The following is a 27,411-nucleotide window of genomic DNA, read 5'->3' on the forward strand; positions in this document are numbered from 1 at the left end:
GCCCCGCGACACCGGCTGTCCCCGCCGAGCGGGCGGACGCGGCGTTGCCGTGGAGACGGCGCCGCAGGGTGCGGGGCGGGAGGAGGCGGCACGAGCACCGCCAGCGCCCCGCACCCGCCTGCGCCGCGCCCCCGCGCCCTGCCCTATTATAGAAGAGCTTCCGGCGGCGAGGACCGCTCTGACATCATCCTCCGCACCCCGGTGGCGTCAGCGCCGGGAGCGGGGCGTGACGTCGATGCGTAGGGGAGCGCGGTGACGCGTTCTATTTAAAGCTCCCCGGGTGGAGGATGGAGGCAGAGCGGGCAGGTGTCGCCGCAGGCAGCAGCGCGCTGGCCGCGTGCGGCGCAGGGCTGTAGGGCAGGGCAGGGCAGGGCAGGGCGCGGCGCGGCGCGGCGCGGCGCTGCTCGGCATTTCCCTTCCCTTTGCCCGGGAAGAAGGAGCGGGAACGCAGGAGCGGGCTGCAGGAGCCGGCTGCGCCTGCCCACCCCGAGGGGACGGGCGGGCGGTGGCGGAGGTGTGAGGCGGAGGCGGGGGATGCGAGCGGGCAGAGACAGAGGCTCGGTGGCGCCGGAGCAGCCGGGCACCTCCTGACGCGGCCATCGCTCCCTCCCTCCGTCCCACCGGCGGGGCTGAGCCCGTGGCTCCGCCGCAGAGCAGCGCGAGCTCGGCAGCGGCAGCCCCTCCCGCCGCCTGCCGTCAGTGACCGATCCGCCGCGCCCCAGAACGATGCTCTCCCTCCCGCCGCAGAGGAAGGCGTGACGGCGACGAGCGGGCCCGCCGCCGCGGGAAGGAGGAGCGGCGCCCGCATCTCCGCAGCCGGGGGTGGGCGGGCGGGCAGATCGGGGGAGCGCGGCGCGCCGGTGCCCGCGGGCGACGCGCGGCCGCAGCTCGCCCGTAGCGTCCTCACGCCGGGAGTCAGATGCCAGGGCCGGTGCCACGGCTCGCTCTGCCTCCTCCGGAAAATGCATCCGTGCCCGCCACGCTGCTGGCGGCGGTGCTAGGGGGAGCGGCGGCGTGGAGGTCTGTGCGCACCGCCTGCCCCATCCCGCTCCGCCTCTGAGGCACGCGGAGCCCTCGGCGGCCGCGCACGTCCCGGCGACGAGCGCCGCAGCCCCCGCCAGCCCCTCGCGGAGAAGGCGAGCGCCTCCCCGTCCGCCCGCAGGAGGGGACCCGTCCGCCCCCGAAGCCTCCGCTGCCGCCCGCCCGGGGGCCGGAGCCGCTGCCTGCGGGCGCCCGGCGGGGCCGGCGGCCATGGGAGCCCGGCCCGCGGGGGGCGCTCCGTAGGGCGCGGGCGGCCCCGCTCGGCCGGCGGCAGCTGCGGCGAGCTCAGCGAAGCGTCCCCGCCGCCACGGGGCTGCGGAGCTGCCGGCGCGGCGAGGAGCGCCCCGGGGACGCGGCACCGCCGGTGCCAGGCGCCGCCGGCCGCCATGGGGTAAGGATGTCGCCGGGGCCGCCGGGCTGGTGCCGGGGCGGAGGGTGGGGGCGACTGCCCGCGGAGCGGCGGCGGTGCGAGCGGGCGCTGCTGGATGCGCACGGAGGCGAGGGATCTCGCTGGCGGGGTGCGCCAGCAGCAGGAATCCTGCTGCAATCGGTGCTGTGCATCAGCCCGCTGAGAGGCAAGCAGTGCGATCCGTGAGGGGCGCACCGCGATCTGCAGAGGTTTGCTTCTGCCGTAGCCACATCGGATCGCTGGAAGAGCCGTCTCGGCTTCCAGTTCCCCTCCTTGAGGACCTTCCCGGGTCGTTAAGGGATGATCAGTCCGGAAATCGAGCGCTTTAAACTCAGTGTGCTAAGGTGAAATTCCAGAACAGCGAAGGTTCGCTTTAACTCTTCTGGAGTCTTTAGAGGATATGAAACAACATGTGAATTCCACAATAAATTGAATGAGGCTTTAAGGAAATCGTCTTTACGGCAGGTCCCCTAGCAAAATGGTGCATCCACTTGAGGTTTTAAGGAAAAGAGAAGGAATAAAATATAAAATTCGTCAGATGTCATCTAATTTAGTAGATAAAAAAGTGACATAGATACCTGCCAAAACTTTCCACAGTTGTATCTTTAGAAATTTATATAGTGAAATGGAAAAATAATCCTTGCTCCTGGGCTTGTCTGATAGTGAAATGGAAACTCGTCCATGTTCAAAAGCAACAGAAACCTGGTATGATTTGACAAACTGCACGGTGGAGGCGGATTTTTAATGCATTAATAGGATGCCATTTTTGTAAGACAGCAATAGTTCAAAGTCTACAAAAGTTACAAATCGTGTCCTTTGTATTTTGGTCATTTAGGAATTTGAATGTGAAATTGGCATATTACTATTGAAGTTACAGCTGTGTCTTTCCTCAAGTCATTTAGGACACTTGGATCCAATTTATTAGCTTCTCTGCATGTGCAGTCTTAACAGTGGCATCCTTATCTCTGCCCTAGTCACTTGAGTTCACATTTCAAGATATGGGAAGGAACATCTCTGTAGGTTATCTTTTAATTTTCTGTTGTCTTCCCTTCTATTAAAAACCAAACCAAACCATCTGAACAGAATAAACCCAAACTTGCAGCTGTCTACATATCCAAGAAGGTGATGTGTTTTAAAAATGTACCAAAAGGCTAAATGATATAATTTTTGGGGATATATTCTTAAAACTGCTAGGCAGTTGCAGGATTATGTAGCTTTTAAAATTAAAATAATGGAAACCCTCTCATTTATTTAAAATCAGTACTGTGTTTGTAGGTATTTAATTTAAGTGTATCATATTACAAATCTACAGAACTTTTAAAGAGGAGTAGTAAACACTCTTTCTTGAGAACTTCAGTGCTTCTGGTATTTTAGTGTCATTGCTTCTTAAAAACAGTACAAATACATATATGTAGAGAGTTGAAATTATCTTAAACGTTGCAGTTTTTGGTGTCATGACTTGAATAGTATCTTCACACATTGATGTCAAGAGGATGAAATTTGCTAGCAAAGATTTTTAAGACTTTAGGCAGTTTACATTGGGGTATAACAATATAGAATTCCTTTGCAGACCATTTTCTGACAAGGCGGGCAAACCCAGAAATGTAGGTATGTGTTACTGGTAAACTCCCCACTCTCTAAATGTGAGTGAGCATACCCAAGACAGGGCCAGCATCTGCTCTGGATCAGCAGTTAAATATCAGACCTTTGCCACTGTTCAGAGCAGATGTCTTGACTCAGTAGTTGTTTTGTATTAATTTTTAAATGCAGTTCGATTTCAGAGTATTTCTAGACCAAGTTGCACTGAACTCTTAATTCTGCAGTTGTAAAAGCAACTTGCATTCTACTAAGGTTTAAAAACTGAGTGCTCTAGATGCAAGTTGCAAAATGGTTAATAATTCATGTACCCAGGCCACATAAGGGGCTGTGTTTGTTATTCAGTATTTAATAGGTACTGCTATGCTGTGTAAGCTTGTACAGTGATCTTGTAGTACATGACTGGTAGAGAATTTAGTTATTCCAATGGTCAGAACAGAGAAAATTTGAGATGGGGAAGGGGAATTGGCTTGTCAAGCCAACAATGGCTTTGTCTTAATTACTGTATTAAAGAATTCACTGTTCTGCCAAAAGTTCAGACTGGCACATTGAACACCATCAGGCAAGCCAGGTAATTATGCAGTGTGTATGGGGTGGATACCAACTGGTGAGTGACTGGGCACTGGATCAGTGCTGCTATTAAATAGTTTTTTGAGAAACTTGAAACTAGAGAAATGGTCTCTAGAACAGTTCAAGAGGCATTCTACTTAATACTGTATCCTGTATGTGTGTCTTTTGTCTCACAGGAGAAGGTAAGTGAATCAAGCCCTGGAGGTTGTATAGGCCAGACACACAGGATGTCTACTCTTGCATCTCCACCTGCCAAACTGTCTCACCTCTCCTAGTTCATCATCCCTGTTGTATAAAGACAAGTTATTGAAGTCACTGTTGAGAGCTATAACCATTGTGAACACCCTTTTGTTGGGTTGACTACACAGAATATAATGTTCTTTAACAGGAAGACATGGGGTTTTTGTAAATAAGAGGACCTATGAATGTTCTGTCGTAGTTCATAATATGTCTCTCTTTATTCTATATGTTGAGTGATGCATAATTCCATGTATAGCACAGTCTTCTTTGCGCAGAGCTTTGATTACATTAAAAATCCTCAAGAAACAGCTCTAAAGTAAACATACCCAGGATGTATATTGGTAGCCTAGGCTATTCTATGCATTAACGAGGTAAATACTGTGATAAAGCGGGGAACCATTGCCATATTTTTCTGGTCATTGATACTGCTTTAACTTCATGCTGTGGGCAGGGCAGGTAGAGATTTATGTTAGTGGACTATAATGCAGTCATTGCTTAGGCTGGAATGAATACAATTCTTGCCAGGCATAGTGCAGAAGCTGCACAGCCGTGAATTCTGGGAGAGATGGGAAGTTGTTATCCTGTTAAACATAATCTCTAGGGTTAATTTCTGATTCTGATGGGTAGTCTTTCCATAAGTCTTTTCTTTATGGCTTTCTGTGCTGCGGACAAATAATCTATGTTACTACCTTTTCACTTCACTCATGCTGAATTATAAGGAATTACTAGGTGAAAGCTTCTATAAGATGTGCTCATCTCTGTCATGTCACGTTAATCAATGTGTCTTTATAAAGACTTCATCTTCTCTTCAGTTTTCTTGGACTATATTTAGTATGCTATCTTCATAAAGTTGGTTATGATATGTGTCAGTTTGAGATGGCAGAATTAAAATACTAGGGTTCTTAAGATGGCTTGAGAATGTTGTGGAAGATTTGTATTTTACGGTGTACTTATTAGTGTTGCAGTTGCCTAGAAATAAGTATTTTAATTTTTGGAAGTCTGCAGCTCATTGACCCACTCCTAGTTCTTACCCTATTTGGAGGATGTGGAGTTAGTCAAATGCATTTTTTTTAAGCACTCAGGATCCATTTTGGAAAAAGGATACTATAGTTGTAGAGGAATTGTCAAATCATACAAATTCTAAACTACAGGATATAATAATCCTTGCAAAGCCCACTTGGAGTTTTAAAATCTAAAAATATGTGAACATTTATACTGTTTGAACACATGAGATAGACAACTCTTTCTATGAAAACTGGTTTTGGTATGCTGCCGGCTGACTTGGTTTTGTAGGTGTTTCCAAACTGCAGCCTTGTCCTGAAATGTTTCAGTTTCCTTTCTGCAGGTGGTAACAAGACAGGAACACTGTAAAGCTGTTAGAAGCCAGAAGCTTTACTGACCACTGAATTTGACCCAACTCCTCTTTTTTAAAATGTCTGTTTTCCTCCTACAAAACTTAATGGCAGCTTTCTCAAAACTTTGTCTTAGCAACACTTCCATGAGCTGTATTTCTCTGACACCTAAATATTGCAGATAGTAGAGCAGAAGGTGTAGCTTCTTAGCAGTGGTTCAGCAATACTGCAATTCCTGGCCATCTTGCTGTCTCAGGAGTAAAATGAGATGATTATTGTGGGAAAGCAATGACAGCAAAATAGTTCATGCTCTCTTCTGTAGCAGTGTGGAGAATGTAACAAATAACATCTACAGTACTTGGTTATCTGTAAAGAATTAGTTTGTATAAATACCATGAGAGATGAACTGTATGTACATCAGCTTGGAATGGAGACTTTTACCATGCTTACGTTATCTTCTGTTGCAGTAGTTTTACGACTGCAAAATAAGCAGAAACCTCAACCAGATCTTCAGGCCTGGCAACATATAAATGAGTGTCCTGAACCCCATAGGAGGTGACTTCTGTGCTGATCTAGTGAAGGTATTTTTAATGCCTTAAGGTTGCAGTTGGCCTGTCTCAGTATTTCCATGCATTATTAAGATTGTATAATTCAATGCTTCGAGCAAAATCCTTGTTCTGCTGAAAACGTTTAAGTCTTTCCCATTCTTCATGTTGACATAATTTTTATTTTCAGTGTCTCAAGGTAAGCATCAGATAAATGCTCTGCGCATGTTCTTGTGATTTCTCTCTTCCAAGCAGTGCTTGCCCTACACTGTTATCTTTGCAGGACTTGTAACTAGATGTCAAGCCAATACCTGGGGAAATGCATAGTCTTGAAGCCACAGAGATTGCAATAGCCTAAAATTCTGTAACAGGCCAGCACTTATAATCAGGAGAGGCAATGACACTTAACTAGCATTAGGGTGTTTGTGCTTGCTAGTTAGTTAAAGTTTTAAGGAGAATTTAGATTATCACTTTTATGGGAATTTTGTTGCAAAATATTTCTTCTTTATGATTGTGTCTTAAAACTGTAATTTGATTTAAAGCTCTTAGCTGAACACTCTTTAAACTGCTTTCTAAATCTGCATCTATGCATTAGTGTACTACAAAGAAGAGCATTATCTTGTCATGTAGCACTAATTTACTAGTAATTTCTCATTGGTATAGGTGACTGGGACACCATTTTAGTTGAGACTATGGTTTTCCAGTGTATTCCAGAGTGACCATGTAAACAATACAGGTTTTTCATACAGATTAGAACTTAGTTCTTCTACTCTTTTAGATATCTGTCGTTTGAAGCTGTTGAGATCCAAAGTGATTACCAAGAACCAATGTCTCTTCTAGTCCAGAAGTTACAGTTTAAGAGGTGCTTAGCAAGAAATTGAGTGTGATGTAGAGACACCTGAAGAGGCTGAGACCAGATCTGGAACAGAACTCGTATGTGTTTGTATGTCTGCCTGTGTTTTAGCAAGGTGTGCCTTTTGTCTGAGAGAGTCCTGCCCTTGTGGGAAATCTCAGGTTTGGTCATGTGCGTGGTTATAGTGTAACAAGCAACTGTAACACTGAACAAGAGACAAAGTATTCTGTGTTAGCTGAAGTGAAAACAAAAATCCTTTTTTTTCCATTATTTTTTTAAGACAGCATGTTAGGTTGAAGCATATTTAAAAACTCTACTACGGTAAAAGCTTTCTATTAAAAAATTGGGAGAGCGTACTTTCTAGTTCAGAGTATTGTGCTGTTCTCCCTGCAAGGCCTTTTCAGATATATTCTATCTTAAAGCTAAGGTGCATAGGTGTGAAAGTATTGCATGGTGAAAAATCTGGTTTAAGATCCAATGTTGATGGTAAGTTTCTTTTGCCCATTCTGTTTCAAGTTTTTTGTATTTTCCAAGGCTCAGCCATGTGAGATCTGCCAAAATTAGTATTGTGTTCATGACAAGGAGATTAGAGGGGAGATGAGGCTAGAGGAAGCTGTGGTTTTGTTCCACATGGGCCTTGCACCATGCAATATTGGACTCAGTTGTATCTACACAGAATTGGTATTGCTTCATTCTGCAAAGTAATGGAACTGTGTTTCAGTACTCTATTGATTTTCTGAAACTGCATCACAAACATGCTTCTGGCAACACACTACATTCCAACACAATTGTTTGGTGTCAAGTAGTGGTGAATGCCAGTCATCATTAATAAATTAGTCTAGGGAGACACAGTTTAAAGATGCAATAGATGATGCTGGATTGCCACATACAAGCATATATTGACATTTTCAGTAACTAGTCATGATTTTTTTTTTCAGGTATCAATTCATTTAACATAACAGTCTGCATCTCTTGTTTTGTCTAATGGCTTTTACCTCAGTAAAGAGGGAAGAACTTGAAAGACGTAGTTCTTCTCTGGTCTTTCTATTTCTTCCACATACATACAAATGATTCACAGGCACTGTTTTATTGATCTTTGTGGCTGTACTCTTTGCAAACCTCTTGATTGTTAGTTTCACGGAGCCACCAAACAATAGGAACCACAGAAGACGGGACTGCTTTTCTCAGTTGTCTGCTGTGACACCAACGTTTGTGCAGTGAGGCATTCCAGTACTGTAACCTAGCTGACTGCAAATACAGGGACATCCACAAGGGAAGTGTCATTAGATGTAGGATAGACCTACATTTTACTACAACATTGTCTTTTTATTCTGATGGGAAATCTTCACAAAGATCCAGAGTCAGAGCTATCTCTGTTCAAGCTTGCTCCTCAGTTTTGAAGCTCAAGTTTTGAAAGTTTTGTTGGGACTGTCCACTAGGTTGAGTCTCAGCCTATTGAGAAATAGCATTTTTTCCCCCTTTCTAGAGTGTATTTCATAGTTAAACAAAAAAACCCCCAAAACAACAACAAACCCTCCACCTCAAAGACTTCAAAACAAAACAAAATAAAAAGCCCAAATGAACAAAAAATGCAAATCCAAACCATAATAGGTAATATTGCAGGGGTTTAAAATTTTGGTTTCTAAAATGATTTTAAATTAATTACTCTGTTAATAGTATGTTCTAGTCTTGGATCCATAGTTAATCTTGAAGCTTTTCTTGTAAGATGACATATGGTGAGTTTTGAAAACTGAAGAATGAACTTTAAATGGTCAACACTTTACAGTGAAGTGTTGGTGAATTAAATCATCCTTGAAATGTATTCTCACAATTCCTAATTCTTAGACCTGTTTGTTTCCAACAGACTGCTGACCGTGGCTTGTCGGTACAAAAGAATATACTGTGTGATATTGGAGAAAAGAGTGTTTACGCCTACAAATGACTTACTGTGAAGTATGCAGCCATGTCAGGCTTCTTAGGTATGAAGTGTTTTTCATGGCAACAAAAATAAGCATATGGAATAATATATGTTTCGTAGCTCTATAGTCAAAATAATTCTATGCAGTAAACTGAGGTCCTAAGAAGCTATTTGGTGATTGACTTTGAAACTGAAACACCTGTAATTTTACATTGGTCATATTTTTCACTATGTGACTAAAGGAGTTAAATTACAATTAGGAACATTTCTCTTAAATGAACTTATTTTCAGCGTCTGGATACTGATTTCCAAGTGCTTTTTCAATATCTGAGTATACTTCCCTTCCATGTCAAGATTTGTTCTTGTCCTTTAACAAAATATCTAATGAACTCCTTTGTCTGCTTTAGCGAGCCTGTTGTCCAGGCATCTGGAGTTCTCTGCATCTAGACAGAGGGAGGAGGTGGGTTTCTACCAGGAAATGATGGGCAGTGCTTGGAAATAGGTAGTATCCTGCTGAGTTGAGTCATGGTTCTTCAAAAGCATTGCACAGCTCAGATGGCAGCATGTCTAGGTATGTACAGTAGTAAAACTCTAAGGTTCTTTGAGAAGTTTTCAGGAAAAAGACAAAGGCACTGAAGTACATTATTACATAATGATCCATTTTAGTTGAATTCTCTGAAACATGAGCACTGAACTGTAAATTTTTCTCACATCTGAATGTAAGTGCTGCCCATGTCTCTTTACAATGGATTCTAGTGACCACTCGAGATCTGAAGTAGTTTTTATTCATAATTATGTATTTGGTGACCTTAAATGTAACGTAAGTATTTTTTTTAAAATCCTCCCCTTTTGTCCCCAGTAATTACAGTTTTTAAAATCAGGCTGCAACAAAAGTTAGAATATTTCTCTTGCTGGGGTGGATTGATGAAGTGTTAGAGGGGCCTTTGCTATGACATATGCCACTTTTATTGGTAGCAGGATTTGAGAATTAGTATTGTAGGGTGGAGTTCTTAGATACAGAAAGACAATCTGACTCTTCCCCAATTGTTCTTACAAAGAAGAATTTTACTTAGCATGAAAATATATTTAGAGTCCTTCTCTTCTGCTCCTTAGTAACAACCTTAAATCCTAGCTTTAAAGAATACTGCTGCTCTTGAGTGCTCAGAGAGGGATGTGGTATTCCTCAAATCCCTTGCAACACATCAGCCTTTACAGATAGGACCTAAGTCTAGATCTTGTAAATGTGACCTTCTGTTCCACTATCTTGCTTGATTTTTTGTGTTGGTAGTTCTGCCACTGGCTGTTGTTTTTGTCAAACTCAGGACTTTTCTGATTCAGAGAACCTGAAATTATTTTGTATATTGTTCATCTTCCTGAAGAGCTTTTCCTCTCTATTTGTTTATAAACACAAAAAAACTTTTGCAATTAAGTGTGGTATTAGTAATTCCTGCTTATGGCATTCTATTTACTGGGTTACATGGTCATATAGCATGTATACTGTTTCTAAATCAAAAAGCTGTTAGTGAGCGGGGAACGGCAGTTTCTGCTACATGGACTAGTATTTGATGCTTCAGTTAAGCCTCGTTTGGACATAGACATGTGAGCACTAAGTGCTCCAGTTTGAGAAGACTACACCATGTTTAGCATAAGCTATAAAATATTTTTAAATACAACTTTCTTTTAAACTGACTTTGCAATGCAAACATTCTATAAGTAGTTAATGAACCTACTTGGTTTTGGTCACTGTTTGTTTCGTGAATATAGAAACACTAGGGCTTGACTTCTTACGTTTAATACCTGTTCTCATATTTGTGCAAAGGAGTGGGTGAGAGAGGCTTTTCCAGTTCTTAGCTCTCCCATACGTTTTGAATGCCTTGGACTCTACCAGTTCATTTAAGTACCATGTAAGGAAAATTGTTCCTGTTCATGAAAGAAGGTCATGCTGAAATAACTGACTCTTAACAAGTACTGGTTCCTGGTCTTTGATTAGATACTTCCCTCTAGTAGCATGCATTTATAGCCAGGTGTATCTATTGAGCTGTTAAGTATAGGCCTGTAATGTAGGCAAAGCAATTCTACGTGAAATAGGTAAGAAAATTCCAGATTTAACTGTCACACAGATATTTGAGCCAAAACTTCTGCACAAACTGCATGGTATCCATTTTGTTGCTCAGTTTGTCAAACTGCTGAGCAGTTTACTGAGACCCTACTTTTGTTCTCATGTGAGTAGAGCCGTGCCACCTACCTGCTATTCTGGGGTCACAACTAAAGTATGTGCCTTTCTTAAGTATAAGCTACGTTTTGAAGTATTGTTTGCAAAGAGGTTGGTAATCTAGTTCCAGTGCAATTACCACGTTGTACTTTGTTCTTATGAGCCTTCACCAGCACAATCAAAGCAAGCACATGAGCTGTCAATGAAGAAATTATTCCAGTAGTTATACTGAAGGTAGTACTGATACAGCTGTTGTGTTTCAGGAACGGCCATATTCACAGAATCTCATAATCACAAAATTGGTCAGGTTGGAAAGGGCCACAGAGGTCAAACCTCTCTGCTCAGGCAGGGTCATCCTAGAGCACATGGCACAGGATTGTGTCGCAGTCTTGGTCTCTTTGGGAAGGGACCAGACCAGCGACGGGGGTTCGCAGACTGCCTGCTGAGCTGTCATTTGCAGGGTTCCCAAGCCCCGGGTAAGGTTTGCCCTCGCGCAAGAAACAAACACCCAGGAGCCAAGGACGGTCTGAACTGATCCGGAGATCAGAGCTGATCCAACTTTATTAAAGGAACGAGGGGTTTATATAACCTGGGGTAGGGAAGGTTCTGGAAAGGGGGTGGAGCTAAGGTGGAGCATGCAAATCTGCCACAAACTACTGGGTAAGAGAATTGAGGGGGTGTGAACAGGGGTGTGGACTGATGACAGGCAGGACAAGGCCCGCCCCCTAGAGGGAGCCGACCAATGGCAGCTGTACCTTTAGTGACAGCTCCTGCCTGCCCGGGGAAACTTCTGGAACAGGGCAGAGGCAACATGAACCCAAGAAAAAAAGGAATGGGGGTAGTAACGGCAAAGTCCATAGTATGGTGTCATAGTTCAGGTCTGGAATGGTCCTCCTGGACCTTCCACACATCAAATTCTGTTCTTCGATCCCTGGCCCTTCTCCATTTCTGCATATCCATATAGTCCCCATCTCCAACAGGATTGCATCCCAGTGTTTTTTGAATGCCTCCAGTGAGGTAGACTCCAATGCCTTTCTGGGCAATCTGCTCCCATGCATAGTCACCTGCCCAGTGTGGTGTATTCAGATGGAACTTCCTGTGCATCAGTTTCTGCCCCTTGCCTCTTGTCCTATGGGTCAGCACTACCGAGAAGAGCCTGGTTCTATCCTCTTGACACCCTCCCTTCAGATACTTTTATACATTGATGAGGTCCTGTCTCAGTCGTCCCTTCTTGAGGCTGAACAGGCTCAGTTCCCTCATTCTTTCCTTGGGAGTTCCTTGTCACTCTTGTCCTGAGGAGCCCAGAACTGGACACAGCACTCCAGATGTGGACTCACCAGGGCTGAGTAGAGGTGCAGGATCAGCTCCCTTGACCTGCTCGCAGTGCTCTTCCTAATGCACCCCAGGGTCCCATTACCTTTTGGCTCATGGATAGCTTCTTGTCCACCAGAACCCCCCAGGTTCTTCTCCACAGAGCTGTTTTCCAGCAGGTCAGCCCCCAGCCTGAAATCCTGTCAGGAATGGTATTTGAATGTCTCAGAATGTTTGGCATATGTGTGGTGTGAACAATCAGAGAAAAAGGTGTGTTACTCCCAGTTACAGCTCAGTCAGTATAGGTTCAACCTCTGCATCCAAAATTCAATAGTGTTTACTAGGCTGTAAGTTATCACAAGGGAGGGACTTGCTGACATGGTAATGGCATGTTCAAAGTGAATTAAAAAGACTTTATAATTCCTGCAGTGCTCAGTGGGATGATTCAAATTGATTTGTTATTTATGAATATAAAATTAATTTGTTTACCTTTCCAGGAGTCTAATTCAGTCCCTTGATACAAATAAAATAATCCAATTCTTATCTTGTGATGTAGACCAGTGATTTTTTTTTAAACTTAGCATGAAGCTGTAGCACTCTGGATGTGACTGCAAATTGTTTGATGATCAGTTGATGGTGGTGGTGATGAAATGCACGTTTATTTGGCCTAGTTCATTCTGCTCACTCCTTATGTAAGATCTGCTGCTTCCACAGGTACTGGTGGAAGCAGGAATTCAGCTTTGAGGTGTCTGCAGTCAACTTGGGGGTTGTGCTAATGGTTTATTTCAGGGTGTTTATTTATGAGGGTTAAGTGCAAAACCTCTCAAAAATGACTGTTAACTTCTTAGTGTTAGATAAGTGGTTTGTGGGTTTTAAGCTGGAAATGAAGGGCATGACAAGTGTCAGGCCCACTAAAATAAAAAACTTTTTCACATCGAGAAGGCTTATCAAAATTAGTTACTTGGAGATGTGGAAGAAAATAAAGTGGTCTTGGATTGATGGGGCAAGTAGTGGTAAAGAGATGTGATTTTTTCCTGTATGTAACCCTCCAGGGGAGCAAAATGGAAGTTTAACGCCAATAAGGAGGTGAATTCAAACTGTTTAGAAGCAAGGAGTTGCTAAAGATTGTGGTGCCAAATGAAGAAACCTTATTTTGCTCCAGAATTACATTTGAGACAAATTCCAAATGTAACTTAATAAACAAGGAAGATATGTATTCCTTGTTTTTTCTGCTGTGAGCAACTTTCTAATAGATCTAGTGCTTAGAATAGGAAAATTATGACTAGGATTAGTTGAGTCTTGTCTTTCAAAGTCAAAGATGTTTGGAAAAACAGCAGTTACACTAGTTTTTAAATACTGTTGCTGTTTACTGTATAATTACTGATTATTTCAGTGGAAACACATGATTAATTAATTCTATGATTTTGTATTTCCTCTGTTATTTTTTAAGTTCCAGAATGTTCGTCTGTCTCTATTGTCAAAAACCCCAACTTTGTCTCTGCTGCTTCACACCTGTGAAATACAGCTATCAGACCAGAAATTCATGTCACAGGCAATGATGAGACTTGATGGAGCGTGCAAAATCACACAAGGTCAAATTAGAAAATTCTGTGTTCACGTTGTTTATTGAACTCTGATATATTTTATGCAACCTAAACTGATGTGGGATTGCCACTCTTATTATTTTAGTGCTCTGCATGTCTTCGTGTCCTAGTGCCAACTTTGTATTCTCCATTTCTTCATGCTGCACTAGCTGTGCATGGTGACACTTGGTGCTGCTGCTGAAGGATTTCATTACAGCCACTAAATTTACCTAAGCAAACTTCAGAACAGAGGATGCTAGTTTACAGTCAGTTTTATGCTTTTATGTCAGGACAAAGCAAGGAGTTTCAGTCTGTCAGTTGTCTGAATCTACTGCTCTGGGTGGCATTTCTACCACTGCTGTTTTATGACCCTTATATCCCACGAAACAATATGATTAACATCAAAGAGCCATCATCCACTTGCAGGGTGCTGTTTTTCTTTATCTGTGCCTCAGCAGCAACACCTAAGTGGCCCCATGAGATTTGGCTTAATTCTCACCTTGTTTAGTCAGTATCAGTCGGTCTAATTAGTTATTTGTGAGTGGCATAAACAACCCTTACCACAAGCTGAAAATTGTTTTGCAAAGGAAACTAGTGAACTTTAGATCTGAAAGAATGATAAATCAATTTGAGTGTGTCTGTGAAACATGACAAGCAAAACGTGCGGGTTGGGATTAGGATTGCATTCTGGAGATTGCAGTAGAGTGAAAATTGTGTCCCATCTGGAGCCTTCCTCCTCATCCTTCTCGTCCATGCCCCTTGGAAGGAGAGCACTGCTGGACCTGCTTATAAAGCAGTGCATGTGCTCCTGGCTCACTGGCAGTGTTTCTGGATCCCAAAGCAGCTTTGTAGTCTTGCTCTCTCTGCTACTGTATTTAGAGAGCTCTGCTTGTTCTGCTTGCATAAGGCTTTTGGGTTTTTTTGGTCTTCTGGTTTTGGGGGGGGGGGGGGGGGGTGTTTGTTTTTTGGTTTGTTGGTGTTGGTTTTTTTTTTGGTTTGTTTTTTTTTTCCTTAGAACTGTAGATCTTATAATGGTTCTGAAGATTACAGATACTGTCCCTGAGGACCATATCTAGAAAATATCTGTTTTTTTTAAACTCAAGAAAACTGATGGTCAAGGAGGATAGAAAACTAACTTAACTGTTGCATAACTTGTATGTTAAAGTGCTGTATGAACTAACAGTAGAAAATCAAGCTGAACACTTAAGCTGCTTAATATTCTCCCTTAAAATATTTGCATGAATTCTCTAAGAGTAATCTGACTGACACAACTCCATTGCTTGGGAGATTTGAGATGAAGATTGCAAAGAAAAAATTGACCTTATACAGAGACTATCAATGAATATTGGGAACCAACAAGAAAACCTTGTTATGAATTGCTTTTGGGTCTTTCTAAACTTATTTTACTAACAGGCATGAATGACATTATATCTTCCTTTCCTACGTTGTTCTGTAGAGGCTTCATTCTTCTCATTTCTCTTGTGTATCAAGTGTGCTAAAGTTGGTTTTCGATGCAGTGCAATGGAGAGAAATATATATTTTTAGATTTAGATTGATATTGTCTGTTTCTTATTGCAGATGCAGCTTAGTGTAGTTTACTGTATGTACGGGCTGTTGAAGGAATGTTAAAATCTTGACTTCTTTCAGAAATGTCTCATTAGCCTGTCATTCTGATGTTCTTAGTTCATAGAATAGAACTGGATATTAAGTTGATATTTTGCTTGCTTCCGGCTAATATTTTCAGTGACTAGATGTGAAAAATACCTGTACATCTTAAACTTAATTGTCTAGTTCTAAAGATAGAAGAACTCCTCTCTTGATTTTCTGACAAGACTTTTTGGACAGAACAAAATTCAGTATTGAAATGCAACATTTTTACTATCATGATTTCTTAGTATATTCGCTATAGGTAAATATCTATCCTAAAATTCAACCTAACGTATTTTGGCAGCTCTTAAGATGTTAAAGTCTAATGATTAGTTTTCTCCAATGTTGTAATTTAAAAACTAATTTAAGGTCAAGGTTTATTCAGAGGTACCTTTATCCACTTACTTGCACAATTTAGAGGCATCATCACTTAGGTACCTGGAAAAGTTCCTAAGATATCTATATCCCTGGAATAACTTAATAAACTGAAGTGAAATACGTGTAGATAAAGCTGAGTACTTGTTCTTGGTGGTACGCTTTTTGTTACCTCATCTGACTCTCAAAGCTCTCACTTCTCAAGGTTGTATGGAAGGACAGAAAAGGAAAACCTTAGAGAGGTGGACCTTCATGGAGCTGTTGGAGGAACTTTCATAGTCAGTGATAAAATATTGCTGTGAATGTTCCCTGTAACACTTCAACTGGTTGCCTACCTGCAGAACTTTAGCAGCATCTGACAGCCAGAGGCATTGGAGAGCAGAATTTTTTTTAAAAAACCCAAAGAATTGCAGAAATAAAGCAAATCCAGGATTTACCTATGTTTCTTGCTTTTTAAAAAAAATCAGGTTAACATTACCCTATACATAGCCTCCAGGTAGCTTCATTAATCTTTAGTATAAGCAATGCCATGTTCACTGACATTATACCAAAAATTTTAAAGGTCTGTTGGTTTTTTTTCTGTGCTCTACAAGCCATACAAGTTGTAATTTTCAGTACTGGGCACTGATTTGTCCCCAGCTTTGCAACTCTTCCAGCTTCCATGCTGTTGATGTTACTAAATTTGTGAAACTGTAATGTCTATGCTGTCCTACAGCTAGTTTTAAATCTGTGCTGTGGAAAAAACTCTTTTCTAAAGCTTACCAAGATCCTTCATGGGTCTTTTATGAATGGGAAGCTCAGACAGAAGAGGAATGAGTTTGGACAAACTTTCTCATTGCTCTTCATATTTGTTCAATAGCAAGAGCTTTATTTCCCTAGGTAAGTTAATCTAACTCTTGTGATTTTACGTGGTGACTGTTCTTTTTAACGGCTGTCAGTGGTTTCCTTACACTACCTATTTGTATGATACTCCTCTATTTCTTTTCTTTCCCTTCCTTCTCTGGAAAGACCTCTATATGGGCTTTCTGAGCACTTAGTTGAGACTGACATATATAGAGTGGTTAATTTTTTCCCCAAACAGACTGGTTTGTAGGATTACATACCTGTAAATCATAGAATTGTTAAGGTTGGAAAAGACCTCTGAGATCATGAAGTCCGTCCATCAACCTAGAACCACTACTATGTTCACCAGATAAAATATGCCCTCAGGTGCCATATCCACACATTTTTTGAACACTTCCAGGGATGGGGACTCCATCACTTCTCTGGGCACACCGTACCAATGCTTGATAACTCCATTAATTATTTTTTCTTAATATCTAATTTAAACCTCCTCTGGCACAACTTGAGGCCATTTCCTTTCATCCTGCCACTTGTTACCTGGGAGAAGAGGGCTGACCCCCACCTCACTGCAACGTTATTTCAGGTAGTGGAAGAGACTGATAAGGTCTCCTCTCAGCCTCTTTTTTCTTCAGGCTATATACCCTCAGCTCCCTCAGCTGCTTTTCATAAGACTTGTGCTCTAGTCCCTTCACCAGCTTCATTGCCTTTCTAAAGGTGCCAGCCACCTTAGTAGATGTGCCAAAATGTTGCCAAAAGGAATTGATTCCAGAAATGTTTGAAGTTACATGCTTTCTTGACTTGCCTCCTATGTAGTACAGAAACTTTATTAATTGATGCAAATAATCATAAGTGGACTGTTTTTCTGCTAATAAAAGTCCATAATTGCTGACTTAAGTAAAGTTCTATCTGTTCATAGACATCAAATTTAGTCTTATGTGGAATTGCACTCTTTGCACCGAGCTGTATTCATACCTGTTTTCCATATACTTCTCTAGCCTATAGTAAAATGTTGTGAGTTAGTTGTTTGGGGTTTTTTTCAAAAGCCTGGGGTTTTAAGGTATGCAAATAAAGTGCAGCTTTTCCCTCTCCTGTTCTAATAGCTCTCAGATTTCAGCTAGTCTTTCTAGAGACACTGACATTTCAAAGATAATAGGTTTCTGATCATTTTAAGAACATGAAGAACCATGTCAGAAAGAGCGCCTGTTGAGACAGCAAGAGTTCAACTTGTAATAGTCACACAGGAATCTTTCAGGTCAGATAGTCTGTCTCAAAATGCAGGAAGGTTTCAGGTGGAAGTTTTCTTTTGTTAGACACTGAAGGTCCAACTGTGAGTTATAATTTTATTTTCAAACAATGTTTATTAGTTCTACTACTTGTACAAATATTTAAAAGCTTATTAGAGAAGAGGAAAAGGAGTTGCTGTTAGCAGCAGCAGCTTCTTGACTGATCAGTGTGGGGAATCTCTGACATCTCTGTGTCTTCAGGATGATGCAAAATGGCACAGATGTAAAATAGGATGAACACGAAGTTCTCTCTTCCATATCCACTGGAATGGCTACCTGCAAGCTGTTTTCCAGGAACTTTTATATGAACCCATCACAGAAACCTTTGCAGAAGTAAACAGCTTTTACAACTTGGACAGTATATTAGGTCATGTTGTGATTTCCCATCCACTAAACTAAAGTTATTAAGGCAATTTGAATTTTTAAACAAGCTATGACTCAATCTGTTTAACATTAGTGTGTGTCACCATTGTGCAGTGCACTTTAAGTGGAGAGTCCAGCAATGCTTATGGTTATATATATATATCTTTTGATGTTAGAAGTTGTTTCATTGATTCAGTGGGCAGGAGGTCATATTATCTTTTAAAGCCATTTGACATGCAAGGAACTTTAAAAATCTAATGTTTAAATAATTCTTAAGTGTTTTCAAAGTCTGATCTGTAATTTCATAGGATTGGAATTAGTTGAAACCATGTGTGTATTTCTACCATCTTTGAAACTTCTTCATTCATGTTTAAGAATAGAGATTTTAGCAAGAACATGAATGAAGAAGAATGGGTGCTGCTGTGTGGGCAGAGGTGCAGGGGAAGGGGCAGGGGCAGAGTTTATGGGCTGAGGTTTCACCTTTTATTCTGAAACAGAGGCAACACTGGGCATCAAAATGTGTATTGTAGATTTGTAAAAATAAATCTTAAACCATAGGCTACAATTTACCCTGGAAAAAGCACAGTTCTGGAGCTAGCTAAGCTGATTAAACCCATAGGCCTGGCAGCTGTCTTGTGGCATATGTGAAAGGCATTGTCTCCTGATCAGCCATGACAAAGCACGAACTTTATAGAAGTTTAATTGTGAACAGATCACTCATTTATTTTCTAGTGGCTTCCTGTACCTTATGTCTCTTAAGTACTGTGCAATATCTTGTATCAAGATGAAACAAGCTGATCAAAGCTTCATATACTTGAAAACCTAATGGACAGTATATAATGATGTTTCTGGAAAAGATAAATGTATTTTTTAGTTAACCTTACGGTTTTAATGGAAGTTTCTAGATAATTTTTCTCCATTCAAATCCTGAAGGATTGCTGGCATTACTTGTGATGGTGTGGTAACTCAGAGAGGGTACAAATTTAATATTAAAGGCTGACTTTAAATGGGAGCACAACAGTTTTGAAAAAGAGCTTGAAGGCACTGCTCAAACCCAAAATACAGCAGCAAAAGCAGGTCTAAGAATGTAGATATAAAACCAGATAAACCATTGGTAGTATCGGAGAGATTTTGATCCAGTTACTCAGTTGTAACTTGCTCTTTTCTTCCTACCTCGTTTTGAGACATGGAAGTTGTTGTATGTGTTTAAGACAGAAAGCAAAATCTGAAGTTGTACTCCTTACACTAGTACACTGTCTTTGCTTAAGAATTTTATAATTTTAATTTTAAGATGCCAGTTGTCAGTCACTTCCTGTCCAGAAAAATATTTTATTTCAGAGCAGTTTCCATACAATGGAAGCCAGTGTTATGCAATACTTTCCCCTCAAACTACCATATACAGTTTTTATCAGACTTCAGAGTGTTTTTATGAATGTGGAAAATTCTGTGGTTTTCTGTTACTTTTAACTGTGTTTGCAGAGCTTGTGGACTTGGACTTCTTAAACAACATAGTGATCATGCTTGGAGGCTGTAGTTTATGCATTATTTTGATAAAGGCTTCACTTCTAATCCCTCTTCTCATTTCTTTTCAGGCATCTTTCCTCAAGCTGCCTAGATCAACCAAAGCTTGCTACAGCTTCAGAAACAAGCTGGGGAGAGTATTTTTTAAGACTAGCAGGGAACTGGGAGAAAGCTGTAGGCTTAGAATGCTGATACTTTGAAAAAGCAAAAAGGTTTTCATCTTATCATAAATCTGAGAATAATCAACAAATGCATGAGAAATCATGTGCAGTGTTAATATTGCCTGAACTGGGCAGAAATTACCCTGAATGACAGGTTTTGTAGATACTCATAATTAAGTGTTTGCAAAATTGCCACCTGAAAAACACATGACTGCTGCTATGGTTTGTGATCCTCAAGACTGCTGGGGAGCGTGTGCTAAGGATGCAGGCTGTCATGTGGCAGAGTCTGCTGTGCCCTTGGCTGTAATGAGCTGAGAACTGAATGCTTTTTGTCCAGTCTTCACTGCAAGTTGGGAACTTGGAGTGTGATTGCACTCCAATTCTGAGCACAGGGATGTTGACCTGTTTTGGCATGCGTGGGGCATCACCTTCCTCTGAAACTCTTAGGCTGAAGTCTGATGAATGAAATCTTGGTCTGCAACCAGAAAAGAACCTCCAAGGCACATTTTGTTGGACTTAACCTTGAAAACAGTCCTGTGTGTGGGTATCAAAGCCAGTAAGTCTGCATAATACACTTGATCCATATCAAGGCAATAGAAGTTGCTGAAATGAATGACTTAAACGTTCATTCTCATGAACTTTTCACTACACAATAGAACTTAGGTACTATCCAAGCTTAGCTGAGTAGGAACACCTCACTGGACATGCTTATTGATCGCCTTTTTGTCTTACTGGTTGAGGAAAATACTTCTGTTGAGAAATGTAAAACTTCCAGATGGTGATCAGTGGCCATGGTGGTTCCTTTTTCTTTAAAACTCAGTTCCTCTGTGGGCCACAGTCTTCTCAGTGTTAATGTGCTACCATGTCTGCTGTCCACTCCTGCTTGGACAGCCTTTGCTCTAGGCCCTGTTTAGATGTCATTGCCCATGTCTCATTTTTATTTCAGCCCCAGTCCTGGGAAGTTTTTGTGTCTACACATGGTGGTGCCTGACTTCATCCCTCAGTGCAGCAACCTCTGTACCAAACCACTGCCAATTTAGCCCAGTATGTGAAGGGAAGGGAGAGTTGTGTGTAATCTTTAATGTTTTAGCATCATAAAGGAAGGCAAGGAGGACATCAACTCATAGTGTAAAAGTTCATGCCTTCTTTTCAGTGACCATACTGTTTTTACAGTAATTAAGACAACACAGTCTCAGCCTTGAAAATTTCTATGTTTAATTGCAGTGACTGTTACTTTGGAGTGATGATAAACAGTGGTGTGGGGAAAGAAATAAGGAAAAGGACATCATTGCCACTACTTTTGGCACAATCTGAAAGCAGTAGACACATCAGAGAAGAGACACTGTTTTAAAAAAAGCAGATGTTAATTATGGATTAGCAAGAAAAGTTCTTTCTAACCTCTGTACTAACTTAACCTTCTTTCGTGAGAACTTTAGCTTGTATGACATACCATTCATATATTGAGTAGTCTGAATTTTTTGGTAAAGGCTGTGTTCAAAAACTGTTCATTCAACTGTTTGGACACAGGCCTATCTCCTAAGCCTAGCTTATGACTGCTTACATATCAGTGGATGAATTTCTGTATTGATGATGAAAAAAAGCTGGTATGACTCTGTCTGCTCACTGTACTTCTCATACTTCTTTAGTCCTTATGTTCCCACTCAGGTCCACGAGGACTTGGCACTTCTTGGTAGTCTGTGTTTGACCAGTCTAATGTTACAGTCTAAGCCAATTAAGAACAGCAGGATATTAGCCTTAATGTTTTTGCCATGCCCGAGTGAACATTTTGAATAGTCAAAAGTGTGTTACTGTGGCATTATTGTTAGTTTGTTTTCTTTTTGTTCAGCATCAGAATATTTCTGGAAAAATAAATTGCTTTTCATTTTAATTAACGAGGAGTGCTTGTTTTAGTTCCAATTAGTGTCTTTAATGAATATTAAATACTTTCTAATTATGAAAGATTGGGAAGAGAAAGCTGGAAGAGGAAGAGAACAGAGGGAAGAGTAAGAAAGTGTTAGGGTGGTTTTTTGCAGGATCATTTTCTCTTACTTAAAGCTGTTCTTCCTTTTTAACTCCATATAGGCAGGGGACTTAAATCATATATATGGAAATATATATTATGATTTTTTAGAATATATGTTCATTTTGACCACTTAGCAAGGCAAAGAGGAAACTATCCTCCTATTTAACTAATACTCCTATAACTAATATTATTTCAACTGAATTGATTGAAACTTCCAAACTGAGAGGGTATCATGTCCTTGTGTGGATAATGGAAAGCCAAACCTTTTGTGTAAAGATGAATTGGCTAAAGTTACTAATGTTTTAATATGTTTTATATATTGCCTTTTATTTACTTATAGATGTTTTCAAAAATATAAAATTTAAGTAGCTCTATGATATGTTGCTACAGAAAAGTACAGATGACCTAATTGTACAGCAGCTTGGAAGGACTTCAATAGCACATCAGTGACTGAGTCTATAACACATTTAGTCCTATAGACATAAAGTGCATAACTTCTGTTAGTTTTCAGAAATAATCTTTATAAAATGTTCGTTGTGAAGTGTCAAAACAGTGTTCTAATTCTAGACTCATCTTAAGTTTAGCATCTTTGCCAGAAAAAAAATGCTAATTACCCCAGTAATGTGGCAAAATCATGATTTATCCAGCTAGTTTAACAAAGGCAGCTATACTTTTTCCACAGTGTAGACAGCTTGTCGTTCAGTGCTGTAGTTAAAACTTGAAAAGACCATAATTGTAGTTTTATCAGAATTATTTAAAGAAGTGTAAGTAAGCTTCATTTATGATGTTTCATACCTAATTGCGATGTCTGTGCCAGACCACATGTGCCCTTCAAAGTGCTCTGGTTTCTTTTGAGCAGCACTGCTGGGAATCAGCACGAACACGCAGGCCACCTCATCAAACAGATTGAAGATATTTAGGTGGTGCAGTGGAAGCTTTTTGTGCTGACAGTGAAGGAGAGCAGCATTTCAGGGCTGAACAGTTGACTTCTACTGACACTCCCACTTCAGTCATATAGTATTCACCTACATTTTACATTTGCATTTTTTCTGTGATGTGTTGAAAGTCACAGTTATGTGATATACTGTACTGTGACTGAATTGAATATCAGTGCCAGTCAAGTGTGTATCACTAACCATACATCTACAACCTGGATTCAGTTCTTCTTTTGTCTTTAGTTAATATGTTCAGAACCTTTGTACTTTCCCTTCAATGTCAATTGTCATCAAAGTAATTGCCAGGCTTCTTAGTTGTTTTTTTTAATGGACTCTTTAACTTTCCAGAGTTAAAGTGCTGGTTGCATTACAGTAATATGCATCACTTTATATTTGCTTGTGCTTAATTGGGAGGAAAAATATATCTAATGTTGAAGACAACTTAAGTGTGATTGAAGAAGTAATTGTAGATATTCAAAAGACCGGAAAGGATGTGAGTAAAAATTCTGTTAAACAAAAGGTCTGTAAGGGCCAGTCACCTTTGCATAATCTTCCTGTGCAAGAGATCTTGTATCAGGAGAACAGCTATGGAACCTCCTACAGCTTGGGGATTTAGGAGAAGATGAGTTGATGTTGACGTTACAGTGACATTTGTATGGAGAACTAGCATGTGCATTGATCCCCTTGGCCTGCCTTTCTTCTCCTTGAGGTTCACTGAAATGGTTTTGCTTTCTCTGATCTGTTCTGCATCCTTTCTGTCATTTCTTCCAACATAGGAGAACACCACATGTGCTGTCAGGTGAGCTTTGAGGAACCTTGATGCCCTTGACTCCAGTACATTTCTGCTACTGAAAGCTGTGCTTCCTGCCAAGCAATAGCGATATTTCAGAGAATTTGCATCCCCTTTGTAAGGAGGCCAAACTAAACCCCCTTGACTATAAATAAATACCCAAAACTATGTGGGTTTTTGTACATTTCCATTTGTTTTGGGGAAAAAACATATTCAAAACTTATCTCTGAAAAGGAAATGAGGGCAGAGCAAAGGGTATGTTTTTTCACATCTTGGAAATGGGGAAAAAACGAGAGAGTCAAAAAACCTGAAAAGCTAAATCCAACTTAAAGTCCTGCTAATTAACATCTTTGGAATTTGATGGCAACATTCCCTGAAGAATACAGCAATCTACTTGTCATTAAAATGTAGCTAAATTTAAACTGTCAACTGTACTATCACAGAATGGTTTGGATTGGAAGAGGCATTAAAGATCATCTAGTTTCAGCCTCCTTGCCATATGCAGGGATACCTACACTAGACCAGGTTGCTCAAAGCCCCATGCAACTTGGAACTGAACACTTCTAGGGATGGCTCATTTTGCAGCTTCTCTGGGCTACATTTTCCAGTGCTCCACAACCTCAGTGAAGAATTTTTTCCTAATACCCAGTCTAAACTTGCTGTGTTTCAGCTTAAAACCATTCCCTTCTCTCCTATCACTACATATCCTTCTCCTGCCTTCTTGTAGGCTCTTTAAGTACTGAGAGGCTGTTATAAGGTTTCCCTGGAACCTTCTTTTCTCCAGGCTAAACATTCCGAATTTTGTCCTCCTTTTCTCATGGGGGAAGTGCTCTATCCCTCTGATCATCATTGTGGTCCTTGTCTGCTCTTGCTCCGATAGGTCCATACCTTTCCTGTCTAGGACCCCAGAGCTGGATACAGCACTCCAGGTGGGGTCTCACCACAGCAGAGTAGAGGGACAGAATCTCCTCTCTCACTCTGCTGGCCACACTGCTTTTCATGCAGTCCAGGAGACAACTGACTTTCTATGCTGTGAGTGCACATTGCTGGGTCATGTCCAGTCTCTCTTCCACAAGAATCCCCAAGTCCTTCTCAGCGGTGCTGCTCTCCATCTGTTCATCCACCTGCACTGGTGCCAGAGGCTGCCCCAGCCCAGGTGCAGCACCTTGCACTTTGTGTTGTTAAAAGTCATGAGATTCCCATGGACCTTCTCCTAGTGCTTGTCCAGGTCCCTCTGTATGGCATCCCATCCTTCAGGTGTGTCAGCTTAGTGGTGTCAAGGACAAATTTACTGGGGGGCGCTCAATCCCATTCTCTATACTGATGAAGATATTAAGTAGTATTGGCCCCACTTCTGAGGTTCACCACTTGTCACTGATGTCCCTTTGGATTCTGAGCCATTGACCACTGCCCTCTGGATGCAACTGTCCACTAATTCCTTACCCACCTAATGGCCCACCTACTGAATCCATCTCTTCCAACTTAGAGAGAAGGATGTTGTTGAGAACTGTGTCAAAGGCCTTACAGAAGTGCAGATAACTGACATCCACAGCCCTTCCCTTGTTCACTGATGTGTCTTTTCATTGTAGAAGGCCATCTTTTAACCACCTTAGTGATACTGAAATATTTTTAGATTTCTGTGCAATGCTATATGCCCTAGTGGGTGTCATGGGGTAAATAAGTTGTAAATTCTAAAGTACAATAGATTTTCTTTTTACCTTATCCACTTTAATTTGCTAAGCACTTTACTTTGAACCATGTATTCTATACATTATTTAGTGTTGGTATGAATACATTCAGGTATAAAGCTCGAAACAATGAAGGTTTCACAACAGGTGTTCCTGGCCTTAATCAATGTTAGTTTTAGAGAAATTGTATTGAATCAGTCAGCTCAGTTCCAGATGATGGCCTAAAACTGATTAGAATAAAAAGGGTATTGAAAGAGTTAGGAGAAGAAGCCATCCACATTCTGCAGTGTGCAGCGTTATGAGATGAAGTTACACATATAATGATGCCATTTAGTTTAAAGGGATAGATGGGTGGTGAGAAGTGGGAAGATGCTGGACTGGGTCTGAATCTATATTAGAGTTGTTTGTGTTTATCCGACTCTACAGCTGGGTGCTGATTTTTCCTCAGAAGACTTGCATTTGGTTGCATATGGATATTAATACACTTATCTGCTCTATGCAGCAACACAAACAGAACTTCTCAGGCAAGGTTTATCACTCAAAGCAACTTGAGTACATTTCAATGGGCAGACTGGCAGATAACTTGTGTGCAATAATAGTACATACAAATCAGATTCATGACTTCTACTCTCTGTTCTTCAGGGAACAACCCATCTTCAGCACCCGAGCTCATGTCTTCCAGATTGACCCAAACACTAAGAAGAATTGGGTTCCCACCAGCAAGCATGCTGTTACTGTGTCCTACTTCTATGACAGCACAAGAAATGTCTACAGGATAATCAGTTTGGATGGCTCAAAGGTAAATTTATTTCAGACAACCTAATTGCATCAAATGTTTTCATGTTTATTTTCTAGTCTGTTATCCTTCCTGTTTCTTCTCAGATGTAGGTGTCATTGACTGAGAGGTTACTGACATGTTAAAATGGTAACATTGCCTCATTTCATGTTATAAGTGTTTATTTGAAAGTCTGTTTTCCATGTGATTGTATTTGCTTCAATAACTATTGCTGAATTCAAGTGATGACCTGTTGCTTGGTTAATACTATGAGGAGGCTAAAAAGACAAAAATTTGTACAAAAAGTACAAATAGGGTTACAATAACATGTTTTCATCTCTGCATTCAGTCATTTACCAATATAATTAGATTCAGCATTGTGAAGGACATCTGTTCAGTGCCCATAATCACTTAGTAAATCATTGTTACATAATCTTCCAATTTTTGCTGTAGAGAATGCAAGGATTCCTTTCTAATAAAGCCTGCTTAATAAAGCTCTCCATGGTAAGCTTTCATCAAAACTCACTTGATTTGGATTTAGGAGGAGGGGAGTATGGTTTTTGGTGTTTTTTTTCTTTTCTGCTCTAATTAGAAAGGATAATGTGCTGTAAGAAATGTTGTCTAAGAAATTAATTTGATATGCCAAAAATACTTGACTGTTTCTAAGGTTGTACCCCAAGAAGGTGTAATAACAGTAACTTTACAAACAGCATATCAGAAAAACTCTTCAATAAGGTCATTAAAGATATACAGAAAGTATATCTTCCAGAGATTTGAAACTTTTGGAAGTTCATGATGGTTGGAACTTGAACACTCTGCGAGAACACAGCAGTATATGTAGAGATTTTTTGACTATTTATTAAAGGCAGAAAAATATTTTTAAAAATATCTATCTTAAAGAAGTATATAGAAATAGATCTCATTGTCAAAGATCTCTTCTTCAAGTGATTGAGACTCTGGTATTAAAGCCTACTAGAATTTTTCTGAGCTTAAGTCTTGCTTTGTTTTTGCCCTTCCCAGCCCTCCTTCAAATGATTCTATTAGTTCTGTCAAATAATTAACACACCTTTTTGATGCTGGAAGTAGATGATGTATGAAATCAAGATCACCTGTTACAAAATGTAGTGTTTTAAATGATTTGGAGAGTTTCCAAAATCCTTATTCTGGTAGCCTCTATGGTTCCTCTGCCTTCATCCAAGGCTGCAACTCCAACCAAGTGCCTGCTGAATGAAATTGTTAAGTAGTTGTTCATCTATTTGTTCTTTTGTCTACTGCAGCATTCCATTTACATTCATAGTACTATTGGCAAGGTATATTGATAGTGCAGTTTATGACTTTTATTTACTCAGAGTGCTGCAATCCTAATGTTTTTATCCA

At 40.9% G+C, this 27,411-nt stretch overlaps 1 protein-coding gene across 3 annotated transcripts in view; it reads left to right on the plus strand.

Moving 5' to 3' along the window:
- Positions 1-298: 298 nt before the first annotated feature.
- The window catches only part of HOMER1 (homer scaffold protein 1), a 103,201-nt gene continuing 76,088 nt past the window's right edge, over positions 299-27,411 (plus strand). The window contains exons 1-4 of one of the 3 annotated variants that reach the window (XM_071580763.1): positions 299-1,432; positions 5,676-5,789; positions 8,471-8,585; positions 25,902-26,058. In XM_071580763.1, coding sequence (XP_071436864.1) covers positions 8,545-8,585; positions 25,902-26,058 — 198 coding nt within the window. In that variant the 5' untranslated portion in view covers positions 299-1,432; positions 5,676-5,789; positions 8,471-8,544. Of the gene's footprint in view, positions 1,433-5,675; positions 5,790-8,470; positions 8,586-24,275; positions 26,059-27,411 lie in introns of those variants that run through there. The other 2 variants (XM_071580764.1, XM_071580762.1) reach the window with 2 other exon arrangements.

The sequence above is a fragment of the Pithys albifrons genome, chromosome Z (genome assembly GCF_047495875.1).
Source record: "Pithys albifrons albifrons isolate INPA30051 chromosome Z, PitAlb_v1, whole genome shotgun sequence".
Taxonomy (NCBI): Eukaryota; Metazoa; Chordata; class Aves; order Passeriformes; family Thamnophilidae; genus Pithys; species Pithys albifrons.